The sequence below is a fragment of the Anomalospiza imberbis genome, chromosome 15 (assembly GCF_031753505.1).
Source record: "Anomalospiza imberbis isolate Cuckoo-Finch-1a 21T00152 chromosome 15, ASM3175350v1, whole genome shotgun sequence".
NCBI lineage: Eukaryota > Metazoa > Chordata > Aves > Passeriformes > Viduidae > Anomalospiza > Anomalospiza imberbis.
This window is the reverse complement of record NC_089695.1, coordinates 9,599,415-9,616,179: the sequence shown is the minus strand read 5'-3', so window position 1 is coordinate 9,616,179 and position 16,765 is coordinate 9,599,415. Positions and strand designations below refer to the sequence as shown.

General features: G+C 39.4%; 1 protein-coding gene and 1 long non-coding RNA gene across 5 annotated transcripts in view; both read left to right on the top strand.

The window, feature by feature from the left end:
* MACROH2A1 (macroH2A.1 histone) overlaps positions 1 to 16,765 on the top strand; it is a 42,961-nt gene that overhangs the window by 24,180 nt on the left and 2,016 nt on the right. Inside the window, exons 5-8 of one of the 4 annotated variants that reach the window (XM_068205776.1) lie at positions 49 to 156; positions 6,850 to 6,940; positions 10,700 to 10,789; positions 13,865 to 14,039. In XM_068205776.1, coding sequence (XP_068061877.1) covers positions 49 to 156; positions 6,850 to 6,940; positions 10,700 to 10,789; positions 13,865 to 14,039 — 464 coding nt within the window. Of the gene's footprint in view, positions 1 to 45; positions 157 to 5,268; positions 5,369 to 6,849; positions 6,941 to 10,699; positions 10,790 to 13,864; positions 14,040 to 16,765 lie in introns of all 4 variants that reach the window. The other 3 variants (XM_068205774.1, XM_068205775.1, XM_068205773.1) reach the window with 3 other exon arrangements.
* LOC137483024 (uncharacterized) lies at positions 10,796 to 13,272 on the top strand. Its single transcript, XR_011004320.1, has 2 exons — positions 10,796 to 11,026; positions 12,800 to 13,272. It is a non-coding gene; the product is annotated as an uncharacterized lncRNA (long non-coding RNA).

The window sequence follows — 16,765 nt, the reverse complement described above, 5'->3', positions numbered from 1 at the left end:
TTTTCTCAGAGTCTTGAGTTAACTAATTAACTATATTTCTGGAAGAAGAAGCAGGGAGAAGTGAGCAAATCAGCCAGTGCTGACAGTACAACAGAGGGAACTCCTGCAGATGGTTTCACAGTCCTGTCCACCAAAAGCCTGTTTCTTGGCCAGAAGGTAGGATCCTGCATTTTTATAAATTAATACCTATTTTTCTGTGCTGCTTAGGGAACAGCCCCCTCCTACCACCCCTTTTTCCACAAAACATCGAGGTACAATGGACATTTCCCCACTGAGCAATCAAGGAGATGTATATCAGTTTTTCTCATCAAAGAAATTCTCTGAAACAACTTCTAAAGCATTTTAAAAAGTGCATAAATAAGTCTTCATGTGACTACATAATTAAATACTAAATTAGAAGGAAAGCCTGTGTGCTTGTAATCTCTCTCTTTCATAAACAACATAATTGTTACAGATAAGCATCTGCCAAAGAGATAATTCTAAGCATAAAATGTGTTTTTTCCAACAGTCAGCCCACTTCATTGCTGATGTAAATGATTTACAGGTTTTTATCAAAACCTATTTTAGACATTTGTTCATAATAATGGTTTTATGCTGTGTTCTGCTTTGTGATTTACAGAAGTTAATGTTGTGTAATAATGGATGATGCTTTTATGAAAAGCTAGAGATCAACAATTCTTTTTTTCCCTGTGAATATGATTTGGGATGTGGGTTGGTTTAATACAAATATATATCTGCTTAAAGAGAATCCATTTAAAGAGATGAGTCATTAAATTAATTTGGTCTTTTATCCGGAAACCTGCCTTTAATTTGTGATGCAAAATTTTCTTAAGTAAAACTGCATCTTTCTGCTATCATTCAATAATCAGATCATTGTGTTGTAAGCCATAAAAGATGAGCCATTGTCCATTGTGGAATGTAACTCCTCTGACTCATTTTTATTTCATACTGAGGTTGTTTTCCATTTATCCTCCAGTTTGTTTGCCAAGTAACATGCATGAGAGTAACATTTTTTTCATTACTTCTGATTTTCCACATTTAATTTTACAGCTACAGCTAGGTGGCTGATTTGGTAGGATTTGTTTTTATTTTACTCCTGTTAGGGGAGTGGTTTTTCAAAAACATGTTGATGACTAAATTAGAACCCAAAATTTGTAGTCTACATTACTGTTTCAAGAAGGCAAGTAACATCAGACTTTTGGAGCTGATTTTGAGGTCATTTTAGTTACCATAGGAAACTGTAATAAGACCTAGTGTTGTGTTCCAGCAAGACTAACCCAGCAAATCAGTGGGGCTTTGCTGTTGGGCTCAGTGGAAGAAAATCATGAACTCCAGGACTGCTTTAAGCTGTGGTGGGCAAAGCCAGTGTCTGTTGTACAGCTTCCCGGTGTGTCCTAATACTGGGGAATCGACTTCTGGCTTTCTCATTCACTTGAGTCCAGCCCCCGGATAAAATTACTGGTGTGACACATCCATCCCTGCACTGGGTCCTTGTCAGCTAGCCCTGCACATGAGAGGGACCAGGTGTTAGCATTTTGTTGTAACACATAATGAAAAGAGAAATTAAAAGAAAATGAAAACCTGTTTGTCTTCTGTGAGGGAACACTCCAAATCAAACAGATCATGTTCCGAGGGTTAGGGAAGGCATTTGAAGAATTGCTGCTGAGATCAGTCAATCAATCAGGATCTTTCAAACCTTCTGTGACATTCTTGAGCACCTTTCCAGCCATCTGTGTGGTTTGCAAAACCATTATCTATCTGTGAGATCAGAAAATCCTTTGCTAAATGCAGGGAAGGAAGAAAACAATCTTGGTTTTGATATCACACCATTCATAAGTGTTTAATGGAAAAAAATATTTTTCTAGGCTCCATGTTTATGGAAGGGAAGGAACTTATTTGCAAGAGCAGCTCTTCATCCTTCTACTAACCCTACATTTAATTTGATGCAAAAATCACAAATGACAATGTTGCAGACTTGGGTATTGTTCAGTTTTTTAAATTCCAGTTATTGCGCTAAATGTTTAGGTAACTGCTGACATTCAGCTGGAAATTCTTAAAAGTCACGAAATGGCAAAGAATCCTTCAGTTATACCTGTATAAGTTTATTAGTGCCACATTAATTATTAAAATCTAGTTAATATGTAAATGATTGCACATCCACAAGTGACATCTCAGTGGAAATGTGGCATTGTGCACATTAACGAGTTTGTTTTTCCTGAGAGTATTGCAAAGTAGAGGCAGAGTTGCAGGATCTCAAGCCTAAGCTTTAAGGTTTGGACTTTCCAAGAGACCTCAGCTTTTGGTCTGCACTAGGCATCGTCAGTTTTCAGTATGAAACTCATACAAGAAAAAGCTTCAATACTTTTAAGGTAATTTTGTTTGAAATCAGAAATGCCAGGCTTGGCTTAGAAGATATTCCTGGATGTGCTAAGTGCCATCTGCATTTTATCTAACTGTCCTTTAATTGAAATGTTACCTCAAGTTATGTCCATTCTTTGTTGCACATGTATATGCAAGTTGTGTCTATTTATTTTTTTTAAGTGGCCCTTTAGGGGATCACTTGTGCCTAAGACATGCTTCATACTGTTGGGTAGTGAGCAATTACTCATTGGAGGATTTAATTCCATGGGAAAAATTCTGATTATTTTTTTATTTGTTTTTGGCAAATGGATAGCTAACAGTGCATTGAGCAGTAAATGCAGAATTTAGTAAAATAATACTTAGCTGCCAACACATGCTATCAGTCATGGGCAGCTTTTTAAGCATTTTCTTCTTGATGCTAAATTTAAACTTTAATTACCAGCTGGCTGTTATGTAAATCCCATATATGAGTAGGCTCAGGGATAGATTTAAGGTCCAAAACAAAAACAGTCTGCAGCTGATAGATCTGGGGCAAAAACTTGTAGAGCACAGAATTAGGAATCAAAAAAATCACTTACAGAATGAGCAAAATATGTTTAGGAACATACTGTAATCTCCACAAAACAGTCGTGGTGTGTGCATGTGTTTTGCTGTTGTTTTTTTTAATTTTAAAATTCATTAAGTTTTTTTAACATTTTGGTTTAATTTGATTTGATTTGACTGGTTTTTTAAACAGCCGTTGCTTGTAGTCAAAACTCAAGACTCAAACTCCAGTATGAATAACTCACCACGTGTGAAGTATTAAAGGATTCCAAGCTATTTGGAAAGGAAGCTTTCTTACATTTTATTACAAATTCCTGAACAGACACGTACTTAAAACAGGACTGAATTACATTCATTTTTAGTCAAAATCACCCTAGTTTGAGGTAACATAGTTTACTCAAGCAACATATGCAAATTATATGAAATTGCAGGCTTTTAAAAAGAGAAAGAAGGCCAATTCATAGAATCAAATAAATTAAATGGAAATATTTTTTTCAGAAAATTTAAATCTAGGGATGATGGCCTCCTTAAAAGTCCCATTCATGTGTATGTGTTTCATGGACTGGCTTGTATTTCCTGTTAATAAATTAACATAAACAAAGAAATTATTTGAAGAGTTAAGTTTAAGAACATGGTCTGCAACAAACAAGAGATAAAATTCTGATATGGATGATTTAAAGTGCCATGCCTGAAGATGAATGTTATGCTTTGTAGGCTGAGGGCTTTGGATTAAAAGGAAAGCCTGGCCTAACTGCAGTTGGTTGCAGGAATTGCATAAATGAATGAGAGCTTTCTCCTTCCTGGTTGTTTTCTGTCTCACCCAAACAGCTACTGGAAAAATAATTTAAAATACATATTGTAAACTCAGGCATTGGTTATGCTGTAGCTAATGTATTTCCCCTAATGCAAAAGTCTGGAAAATCTTTTGCACTTTTAAAGTATTAAAAGTTTTGTCAGTAATAAACATGGTTCCCGTGAAATCAGATTTCCAACAGAAGCTATGAAGCAGTGTCAAACTTTGGTTAGAAACTTCCCATAGCTGCAGTTTTGACCTTTGCCAAGTTTAGCATTCCCATTAGGTTGCATCAAGTTGTAGAGTTGGTTTGGTGTTGTGGGTCACATCCTATGAGGAGACCCCCAAACTGTCTCTTAAGAACTCATAGTGCAGATGTGAGGTCAGTCTCTAGATCTCTGTGCTGCCTTCCGCAGTTCCCTGTGTGCCTCAGGAGAGAGGAGAAATCTTCCTGTGATTTCAGGAGAAATCCTTCTGATTTATAACAAGAAAGAAATTGAAAGACATGCTTGAAATACATGGGGGTATTTAGAGGAGTAAATGAGCATTAATGGGTGGGTTTAAAAATTTCTGCTTTCATAAGGGACAAAAGGAAGTAAAGCAAACAAAATAAAAACTAGTAGCAATAAGCACATATCATGTGCCTGTTTACAGTACCTCACCAGACATTCCCAAAGGCTGCAGAACTGTAATGAGGACTGAAGTGCTGGAATACAGAACATGGTGACCACTGATAAGGAAAGAAAAAAAACCAAAAAACACGTCCCCTTGTTGGGATGGAGGAATTGTTGGAGACAAGTGTCTGCTTTCTTAGAGATAGGCTCATGTTTGCTGGCTTAAAGAAGGAGCAGCAGCAGCTTTGATCCTGTTTCAGTGCAGAATAGTTCCAGCACATCCCTGTAATTGATGCTTAAGGGATGCTTAGGAGTCCTTCATCTCTATACTTGGGGAAGAAACAAATACCCTCCTTTAATGGCAAAATTAGAATCACAGAATAGTTTGGAAGGGACCTTAAAGCTCATCTCAGTGCAACCCCCTGACATGGGCAGGGACACCTTCCACCAGGCCAGCTTGCTCCAAAGCCCTCTCCAACCTGGCCTTGACCACTTCCAGGGATGGGGCAGCCACAGCTTCTCTGGGCACCCTGTGCCAGGGCCTCCCCACCCTCACAAGGAAGAATTTCTTCCCAAGATCTAATCTTAACCTCCCCTCCTTCAGTTTAAGGCCGTTCCCTTTGTCCTGTCACTCCATGCCCTCATGAAAAGTCCCTATCCAGACTTCTTGTAAGCCCTCTTTGGATACTGGATAATAATAAGAATCCCAAAGAGTGATCAGTGTAAAACCAAAACAGAGCTTACTAGTTGGTACATTCATGTTCTCCCAGTATGAACCATGTTTGAGTCTTGTGTTTGAATTTTTTGGGCTAATATCCCTTCATGACCTGCCTTTTATTTTGCATATTTGTTTGCAGTGATGCTATCTCCATCTGTGTTGCAAAGCTCACTTTTCTGCAGCTTCTCTGTGATATCCCAGCTGTCCTGTTATTTCCCACCTCATGCTTTTCTTTTCAGCTGAACCTTATTCACAGTGAAATCAGTAATTTAGCCGGCTTCGAGGTGGAGGCCATTATCAATCCTACCAATGCTGACATTGACCTTAAAGATGACCTAGGTAAATGGGGCATGGGTTGACACAACTAACGGTCACATGGAAATTATGGAACCCAGAATTTACTCTCTAGGGCTTCATACCTTTAATCAGAGCAGAAATTCAAATCTTGCAGGTCCTGCTTTTTTGAAGAACTATATTCAAAACACTTTTTGACCAATTCAGAACATTTGCAGCTGTTGCTAGTCTTCAAGCTGATTTCAGTTCAAAAATTTTAAATTCTTTTCCATAATGATCAAATGTGACTGTTAGCTATTTTGGGGGGTTTCTTATCTGAATACTTTGAGGACTAAAATACTTTTTTGTCAGGTTTTTCTCAAAATAAGCAGTTTCTCCATTCTACCTGCAATCTCAGGGATTTTATTTCGATATTTAGTCTAGGCTTAAAAATTTTGGAAAGGGCTTATTACATAATTAGCTGTCCTCAAATCTTCCATACCTTGATTTGATGTTTAATTCAGTCAATAATTTGTTTCCATTATGTTTCAATTCCTCCCTGTCACTTTTACATTCAGCTGGAAACAAATACTGATATTATACCAAGAGTGAACTATCTTGGGTGGAGAATCACTTTTGATGCTTTTCTCTTGTTTCAGATTGATAAGAAATCAAAAAATCCTCCTTTAATAGAAGTTTATTCTTCAGCAAAACAAAAATTGCCTTTCATGCATTATGTACTACGTTTCCTTCTTATTTGAGTAGACCTGTTGCTGCCTTTTTTTGAAACTTCCTTAATGGAATACAACCCATAATTCTAATACTGTTGCATTTCCTATGGGAATGCAGAGAAGTAACTTCACAAGAAAAATGGTCTAAGAAGGCTAATTTTTATATCAGCCTTTCTTAAAAATACATACATTTCTGCAAATGTCTTAGCTATTCCATCACATAATTAAAAGATACGCCTTACTTTTAAACTATACAAACAATTATTTGTATTTTTTAAAGCAAATTCTGTACAACCCTGGCTGCAAATACATACTTTCCTACATATGAAGGAAACTGGCATTTTTAGAAACAAAATGATGAATGGCTTTACATATGAAAATCAGTGGCTGTCAGCTTATTAGTGCTGACAAAATGGAGAAACTAATTATTTTGTTTGTCTTGATGATCCTGAATTTCTCTTTTTTAAACAGATTCCATATTTTAATGTCATGCTCTGTGGGGAACTGGTTGTTCTAGGTTTCTGCAAAGTGAAATGGGGCATTAGCTGATTTTAAAACTTTGGAAATGATCTCATGTGATTGCTCTGACTTGTCATTTTAACATTTATTTGATCATGTCATACTCAATATTCCTCCTCCTGCTCCCTACACCCCTTTCTCTACACACACCTGCACACACAACTCAGCATACTCCTTTGGCGCAAGGTTTGGAGATGTAAAGGTAGGAAAATATGGACGTTGGTACATGTGTAAATGTAGAGCCTGTGCTGGGTCTCTGTCCAACGTGGTTGATATACATCTGTTTACCTGTTGTAGTTGCAAGTTGTACAGGCTGACATTGCCACGATCGACAGTGATGCTGTCGTTCACCCGACAAACTCTGACTTCTACACCGGTGGTGAAGTAGGTAATGGCAAGTTCAGTGCTGCGGAGTTCGTATGTGTGTGCATGGTCGATCAGCAGCCACCAGCTTGTTGTAGCTATGCAGATTTGCATTCATTTCTCACTTCCAGCAGTCCCGACTGATCATAACAAGAAATGAACAATTACAAACCTAGTGGGCATTTTTGGTTTTTGTTGCCAAATCATCCTTTCAGAAGTAACCACGGAGTGCACCACCAAAATTGAAGTGCAGGAACAGTGCGTTAAATGCAGGCACGTGACCAAGGAAAATTAATTACAACATTGTTGGTTTGCCAAGTGCCTGGTTTGAATGTGGCTTGAGTCTTCATCTTTAGATTTTAACCAGTTCCAGTGCACCCTCTCCATGCCAAGTTTCAGATGTTCATATCTGGATTCACGGGCTGGATCTAACCTGTTTGTATTTTCCAAACTCTTAAGAATATCTTTACAGACCAATGACCTTCCTTGCCCTGCTCCATGGTCTTCACACCCACAAGCCCAGGCTAGTGCTGCACACACATCAGTCACCTGAGCTACACAGATGAGAGAAGGCATGACAGGAAACAGGACAGACCTCTTAATTCAGCCATTTTAACTGTCCCTTGAGTAATTTTTTTCCTAGCCCTTCTCCTAACCCTCTCATACACCAAATTTTAAAGGATTTTATAAAAGGGTAGGAGTACTTTGATTGAACTGCCTTGGTAATTTGAGAAGGCAGAATTTGGGCCAAATGTAGAAGTTGCTGGCAGTGCTTAAAAACAAGTCAGCTGATCCCAGCCTCTGTTCTGCATCTCATCTTGACCTCACCATCGCTGTGAGAATGGGCTCCCCCCATGCCTGAGGCCTTGTTTTCAGTACTGACTTGGAGGGACACATGTCCTGCACCACCTGTTTTTTTCTGAAAGGGCTGCATTCTGAGTAACAAGCGGAGAAATGTAGCTCTGGTTGGCCTGTTGAGGCAGAAGCACTGTGACTTTGCTGGCTAAATAATATGCAGAGTGTCATAGTAGCCTGTACCTGAAGAATATGCTACCAAAGTCTGTCAGACCCATTCAGCCAATGTGCCTGTCTCCTACCCTGTGACAAAGAAATGCTTTGATACTCTGCAAAGAAAATTGTCTCTTGAAGTTGGACTGCTCATTCCTTAGTGTAGGTTCCTGTTGCCTCTGACTGCTGTAAGAAAGAATAGAAGTGCACAAATGCTTAGCTTCCAATGATTAACTTTTACCCATCTAAATTTTTTTTTTAATTTTTTGTTGGTTTCTTCCCTAACAATTTAAATGTACTGGGGGCTTATCCTGAGAATTTTAGAGCCTAAATTTCTGCTAACGCTGTTTTCAACACTGATACCAATGCCTGCTTGGAAAGCATGAGATAATGATCTTATTCTCATGGGAGTGACACATATTTATGCTTGTGAGCAAATAAGCTACTAACCTTGAAGCTGTGAAGCAAGACTTCCATCAAGAAACTTGCTAGTGTAGTGGAGAATGGTTAAATACAGTCTGTCCTTTGCCAGATTAAGCTAATTTACAGCATAGATGTCAAGTATGATTTCAATATAAACCCTCACTATTAATCAGAAGAACAGCATAATTGAGGACTAAATGCAGAATATTTCAGTCATTCATACCAAATATTACTTTTTCTCTTCTTTGTACCAGATCTGCAAGAAGAGAGCTCAGTGGAATAAACTGACATGGTTGTTCATTGCTTTTAATTATAAATTAATTCCCAATAGAAGGGAAAAAGCTGATCCTTCTGGATTGAATTAAACCAAACTAGGCTAAATTCCATTAAATGTACAACAGCTTTGCAATGGCAAAGAAATGACCTACTTAATAGAACTTTGTGTTCCTAGGTTCTGCACAAGGCTTAATTATGTTTCCCCTTGAAACAAGAGAAATTAAGGATTATGAATGTCATGGGTTTTAGGACTGATCAGAGTCCATGGACTCATGGGGAATATAACTGGCATATATATAAATATAAATGGGAATGATATGGAAATATATACAACAAGAATATAACTAGATTGGAAGGCAGTTTCATTCCCTCCCCATCCCTTCTCAGGGTGATTTTATAAGACCCTGGAATCAGTCATATCTGCTGGATGGGCTCAGCAAAGGGCACAGGGTGTTGTACTTTCCTCACTGCCTTTGAAGGGTAGAGTGCTTCCAAGCACCTCAGTGCTGCTCTGAATCTCCTTTCCCAGCACTCTACTGAGACACCTTGCTCCTACAAATAAAGCCACTAGTGTCTTTTCTAGGAGATTTGTAAGGTGATCCTCCCACTCAGTTGCACTGGGATAGGCAGCTTTAAGTTTCAGGAAATCCTTAGGAGTTTGACTGAAGTATTTATATTTAAGAGCTTAAATGAGCACAAACAGCAAATTACACTCTGACCTACACAGTCTGACCTTGCAATCCAGTTTTTGGCAAACCCTGTTGTGAACTGGTTATGAAAAAGCCAATGAAAAGGCATAGCTTTTGTAATTGTCCTCAGCTTTTGTACCCCAAAAGCAATAAACTCCCACGAACAAAATAGACTCAGGGTCACAGAGACAGTTTTTGAATGGAAAACAAATGCATTGTTTTCAACTTTACAGTTTGGAAGAAATCTAGCAAAACAAAACAAAAGCATCTTGCAGTCTTCTTTGTTCCTAGAGCTATATAACCTGATTTAGTAACCAGAATCTTGGAGGAGGGACTCTGCTTCCTGGAGCATATAGTATGTGCACTTCCATCAGAAATTGCATTTTTTTTCTTTCTTCATCAGTGGAAGTAAGGGGTGTCACCAAATAAATGTCTAGATCTTTAGAGATCCTAGTTCTGAACTTTTGGAAATCAGTTTTCAAAGCAATATCTCAAATCAGAGCCTTTATGATATCACTGCTTTTTATTTATCTATCTGTATAATTAATATGCAAAATTATGTGGGATGCTTATGTAGTTAGGAAAATGCTTTCTTGGGCTGTTTTTTCTTTCATTAATATTTAAAACTAGAGCTGCAAAATAAGATCTAAACCATTTAGTGATGGACTGCCTTTGTAAACAGCATACCTTTTGGTTGCCCTGACACACTGCACAGCTCTTCTCCTCCCAGAATAACTTTGTCCAGCTCCTTAGTTGTAGTCAGAGAAGTTCATTGGAGGAATGTGTTCCTTAGAGATTCTCCTTATTTCTGAGGCTCTTCCTCTTGGTTAAAGGTGGCTCAACAAGCTGGGCAGTTACCAAGTAAAGCAGCCCGCTGCACTCACGAGACTGTTTCATTCCTGGGGCCACCTGTTGGGGTCAGGGACCAAGATCAGGTGAGTTTCAAATTCTTATTGTGGCAAATGGCTCTTTAAAACAATTTGTAAGAGAAGAGGGGAAATGAATCCTAGGGGAAGGAATTACGAACCTTCAACCACTGTTGAGCTAGCACATTCTTCTAGAACATTTCACACTAAGAGATGCTCATGAGAAGGAAGGGAGGTAGGGATGTCATGTCAAATGTTTTTTGACAGTAAATTCAAGTCTGAGAATGTTAGCAAGGGATACCAGTGTGAGGTTTTCGGGTTGTTAGGGTTGTCTTTTTGTTCTTTCTGTTGTTGTTGTTGTTGTTTTTAATGACTAGCTAATTCTCAAGTCCCAAAAGGTTTAGATCTTACTTTGCAGTCCCCAAAAAATGTTTGGGCAGAAAACTCTAGACTGATGTAACAGAAGTGAATTAATACACGTCTGCTGAGATCAGAGGAGTAAACTAACAATTCTCTGTTCAGGGAGCACTTTGGAAAAGAAAGGTGGCAAGGAGTTTGTGGAAGCCGTCATTGAGCTCCGCAAAAAGAACGGGCCGTTGGACATAGCCGGAGGTGAGGCTGCGCTTCGGGACCCCCACCCAGAGCCCCGTGGGAGCGGGGCTTGGCTCCCACAGCCCAGCTTCCCCTGCAGCAGTGCTGGGGCTCTGCTGTCTGCAGGCAGCTCCCAAGGGCTGTGTGGTTGTATTCTCCACAGTTCAACTGCACACACTGCATCTTAAGTAACCTTTGCCTAAGCACCTGGGAAATGGGCAGTGCTGTAGTGGTACAGTAAAGCCAGGCCGTTCACAGGTACGTGCATGCACACTCAGTGTTGATCATTAAGGGCACAGTTCAGAAAAGCAATTAATGAGATGTTGGTTTTTGAGTCCAATTCTGTTAAACATCTGCTTTGCTGAAATGCTGCTGACTTTCACTGAACTTCAGCATGTGCCTAAAGTTCAGCATCTGCTTGGGTAGTTAGTTTAATCAGTGCCAAAATCATCACTATAAAAGCTTATGACTTTTTGATGCCTAGTTATCAAAATTTATGTAATCTCAGAGAAAAATCTACTATGTGAGTAATAAAGTTTGATAATGGCAATATATAATTTTACACCATCTGTGAAATTGCTGATCCATGTTGTTCATATAGAAGGCTGATTCTGCCATCTGTGTTTATGCTATAAAAATAAATACAGTGTGCACAGTTTTGTAAACGAATCCTAACTACAGCCGAAGGGGAGATGTAAGAATTCAGCTCTGACAGGAAAAATTACAACTGTTTACTTCTGGAGCTTAATACTTTGGGGGTTTCTCCCTTGCTTTTTAAAAATTTTAATAAGTTTTTCTTGGAATTTTTGTTCTGCAAAAATATGCAGCATCAGTTACTCACTTTTTTCTTTTTACTAACTTCTGTACGAGATTGCTTACCAGTCCAGACCAAACTTCTCCAAATAGGTGACAAGTTGAAAAGAAAAGTTTCTTTTTCTCAGCTGTTAGTGCATCCCTCAGATCTGGGGGTTGCTTGGCAGTCTTACTCCAGAGCAGCTCTGCACTGCACTTGGATAAACTGGCTGTTAGGGACTTGTTGGAGGACTCTAGAGCAGAACTAATACATCCATTTTTCAATCTTACATGTACCCAGGGTTCAGATTTCTCAATTCTATGGACATCCCTTTAATCTACCCATAAGCAGAATGCTTACCTGGAATGTGACTAGCACAGAATAAGTCCATAGTTGGCTTTATTTTTTCTTACTTCCCATTTCAGTGCATTTGCATTTGAAGTAAAGGAGAGCTGCTCTTGGTAATGAACAGTTGTCCTCATTAGAATCTTAATGAGTTAATTAATGACTACCCTGGAAAACACTCCCTTAGAAATATTAAAGTTGGCCATGTGTATCAATACAATATTTTATGCTTTCAGGGTGAGGGTGATAGCCACATTTCACATCTGACTAGAGATATGTCAGCTGCTTTTAATAGATTTTTCTTGGATTTATGACGTATTCTGAATCTGCCAACATTTTAGTTGCACATTATGACAAATTAACATTGCCTAACACTGAGGCTATTCAACATGTTGGGACTCAGCAAACCCATAAGAACATAAATGCTCATGCTTCCATTGTCCTTCAAAATGTTCTGGTTAACCCCTGGTCAGGATCCATATGACAAAGTCTATTTTCCCTTTCCTGCAGCAGCCACGAGATAGTATCCATATGTGATGATCATGTGCCAAGTTACCTCTACTATACTTAAATAGCAAAATGCCTCATAAACATTCCAGAATGGAATAGAGGATTTCTATAAGTACCTCTGCTTATAGACTGATTTTTTAATTTTTTAAAAAACGTGTTGGTATTTTTATTATGGTTTTGTGAAGACATAAGTTACCATTTTATACCAACACTTTTGTGATGTATTTTAGGGGCTGACTCTCTGTGAAGGCTCACTGTATGTTCTTGTGGGATTTCAGATAGATGTTTTTCTTCCCCCAGCTTGTGATTAGGGTGGCTTGCTTCCCCCCACCTTTTTTTTTTTTAAACAAACCAAAGTTACAACTTTTTATTTGCAACCACAGCGCAGTGAGTTTGGAAATGACAGAGATCCTCTCACCCTGGCTTCTGGCAGGCAGAGCACAGTCTGTTGTTGCTCTGTGATGGGAAGTGGTGAACCCAGAATGTGTTCTCCTGCAGAGAAGGAGGCCTCTCATCTGGAGAATCCCTGCCTGTCAGCAGTTTGTAGGCAGGGTCTGCTGCATCTTCTTCGTCCCCACATGTCCACGGTAATATTGTGGTGATAAGATAGGATTAGCATGGTAAAAATTATGTTTCATTTCTTTGTACATACAAGGCCTGGCCTGTTGTTACACAAACAATGTGAATCAAACACTGCAAATCTCTAAATGCATCCTCTACAGCCCTCTGTCAAGAATGTGATGAACGAGAGAAACCAAGCCCAGCATTGTTCAAGTGATCTTGGATGACCCATACACAGAAAAGTTAAAATAAGGCCAGGCCCAAAGTCTTGAAATCACACAAAATGTCTTCATTATAGTTATTCAGAGACAAAGCTGGAAATAAAACCAGAATTTTAATTCACCTCTTTTCCATCCTTCCTTTGGGGTTTGCAGAGCACTAGTAGCTCTGAACTGCTCCAGTTTGGGCTGGGGTATGATCAGAAACCAGCTGAACACTCTGTACATTTAGCAGGAGTAGATGAAGGTCATCAGAGTTGTAACTCCTTGTGCCTGTCCAGCATCCTGGTATTTACTGTATCTGTGCAGTAAACCCAACCAAAGCAAGATCATCCCTTGTTTGGGTTTGGGTTCTAACAGATATTGCCCTTCTCCTTACCCAATCCTAAGTATAAATGTGCTTCCTTTGATGACAGCCACAAATTCTTGCTCTCTCTCAAATAAGCACGATCCCAGCTATGATTTATAAATTATCACAGCAAAATGCAGCTGAAAATGGAAAACACAAAGTCTCTGTAATCATGTTATATTTTAAGGCTGTGTGATTTATAATCTAAAACATTCTCAGGGGCTAAGGGAATGTCTGTTGATTGCTATTTTAATCACATGTACACCCCTTTAATCCTAAAGAGAGGAAGGTAATTATGTTCCATTTTCAATTCTTCCTAGCTGTTGTCAGTGCTGGCCATGGACTGCCTGCAAAATTTGTGATCCACTGTAATAGCCCAGGCTGGGGCTCAGACAAATGCGAGGAGCTGCTGGAGAAGACAGTGAAGAACTGCCTGGCTCTGGCTGACGAGAAGAAGCTGAAATCAATCGCGTTTCCTTCCATTGGCAGTGGCAGGTAAGGTTGTCAGGCAAACCCGATGCCAAATAGGTCACATTTTCTAAGTGCCATCTGCTGTTCCAGTCCCTTCCCATGTACAAGGCACATAGCTACAATGCTGGCTTTTTTCTTCCTTGTTTGAATCAGTTCCCTGAAAGAAGAGTTTCTTCTAGGTTTGTTCAGGCAGTGCTTGGAGCCTGCAGTGTTTTCCTGAGTACTACTTTAGTGTTGGCAGATCTCATAGTGATCCCTGCAAATCTTAAAGCATGCAAATGGGATAAAGAGCATAAAATGAACTTTCAAGAGACTGTTAAAAGACTTCTTTCAGACAGTCAATTCATTCATATAAATTAGAGATGTGGAAAAGAACATGAAGAAAAGGGGTCTCTTTTGCCTGATTTTAGCGTATAATGAAACTTACCTGTCTTACAATGGCCAGAAGACATGGCTTAGTGTTTGTTTAAGCAGCAAACCTAAAGTGCCTTGATTCTCAGGATTTGCAGAGTCACTTCAAGCTTTCATCCAAAATCCATAAGCTAAATTCCATAGAGTTTACATCATGGGACTAGTTCATTAAAAAAAAAAACAAAAAACCAAAAAAAAAAAACCCTTAAAAACCCTTGCCAAGGTCTTTGAAAGCCTCAGTCTAAAGTTCAGGTCCTCTGGCTCTGTACAGTGTGCTCAGTGCCTTTGAAAGTCGGATCATGTTCTTAAGAGTTTCATTCCAGACTGACTGCACCTTTAGTCTGAGGCTTCTGGGTTTGGGGTGCAGAGGGAGGTTGGGAACACCTGGTCCTCATTGATGGCTCAGCAGGAAGACCAAGGGCCAAATCTAGGCTGAATTACACAGTTGTGTCTCTTAACCCTAAACAACTGACCCTCTCGAGTTTGCCATGAAAGAGGTTAGCTGGTGTACAAGAAGAATATTCTTCCCATTGTGCTGTGTTGCAACACTAGATTAATTCTTGAATATTCTGTGGGCTAAGGTAGAAAACAGTGTTTGAGGTTTTGGATGAATGACAAGAAATAAAAGTTTCATTAGGATGCTAAATTTAAGCAACTTGCATCATAGAAATCGCCAGCTAAGGCTAATTTGCATAGGTGTCATTTTAAGGAGATAACTTGAGCAAACTTTGCAGTACAGTAGAGAAATAAAGCAGGGGGTTCATACTAACTTACTGGATTAGCTGTCAGGGTCACAGGCTGGTCGGTACAAAGAGAAGCTCTGAATCACTCTCTGGAAGAAACTCTATTCCTCCACAGAATAATGTGGAGAGTGCAGAGCGTCTGTGGAATTGGTTATGTAAAAGTGGGACCGTGTAAAAGTATCTTCCACACAGCCCTGTCTTTTCTGGATAGCTACCAGCAAAGAATCATTCCCAGCCCTTGTTGTGAAGTAGGTGATTGGTACTGGAAGATGATGAAGCCTTGAACAATCCTCAGGATTCATATTCTGTTCTGAAATTTGGTTACTGACAGGCAGGATCTGGGGCAAGTCCTCCACTTGGCATAGACATGTCATTCTTACTTGAACCAGTTGAAGTGGTGCTTTTAAAAGATGGAGAGGAATCAAAAGGCCTTGAGTAATATATGAGGTTATGTATTTTTCCTTTTTTTCCCCCCTTAATTAGAGATACTCAAGCGTAAGTTAATTTTGGAGAGAACATAATATATTCTGACAATACTCTCTACTTGTTTTATGAAGTCAAAAGCATTAAAAAAAGAAAAAAGTAAAGCTTTAAAAGATAACAAATGCCAAAGACACCACATGTATGCAGCTGTTCTAGTACAGGCATCTGTCAAGCAGACATCACCCAATAAACCCACATAAACAGTTTCATTCTCTTTTATAGTTGAGGAATGGGATTACATGAGGGCAGTTCAAATAAATCACGGGGGGAAATAAAATAGCATACTTGTAGCATTCATTGGGCCAGATGCTCAGCTACAGCCAACTTATGGAAAGCACAGCTTGGGTTCTGTTCAGAGGTAGCCTGGAGTTCAGTCTGGTAGGGCCAGCAGGAGAAAAGGGAAAGGAGAGTTAGGGATTGAACATGAACTCATCCTCTGAGAAGGGATTTCATTCTGAGGCTCTGACTTTGATCTGAATTGACACTGGTTTGGCTGAAGTCCCAAACTGCCTTTCCACAAGAATTTAACTCAGACCCATAGATCAATGCATCAGGCTTCTGTTTCTTGCAGCCCACACATGGCCATCAGGCTAGCACCTTTCTGTTGATTTTTGTGCTCTCTCTTGTTTTGGGAGAGGTGTCCTGAGCAATGGATTGTTAACAGCTTGCCGGGCACTGTGCTTTCCTTTCACCAGGCCACTCTTCTTTCATGTGCCCTGGTGTGACCACCCTGCCAGAATACTTGGAAGCTGTGTGACTTTAGAGGCCCCTGAGAACAGTTCAGAAACAGTGTATGTCCCTGGTTTGATGCTGCCCTGCATGACAGTTCAGAGCAAAGTTCCTGGAAGATCTCTTCACTGTATGCCAGGATGCAGCACTCATAAGTAACCTGCAAGTGCCTAAGTGTGGAAGCTGCTGACTCCTAAGCAGTTCCTGTGTCAAAAGTGCTTTCAGTTGATTACCTTCTCACACAGCTGATTATCCCTGACCAGCTCATTTGGCTTTGGAATAGTACAAACTTTGTTCACAATTCTTTTTCCTTTTTTTTTCTTCTTCAATAGAAGAAAAAATCAGGCATTTTCAAAAAAGAAAAGTGTAAGCTATTTCATGCCA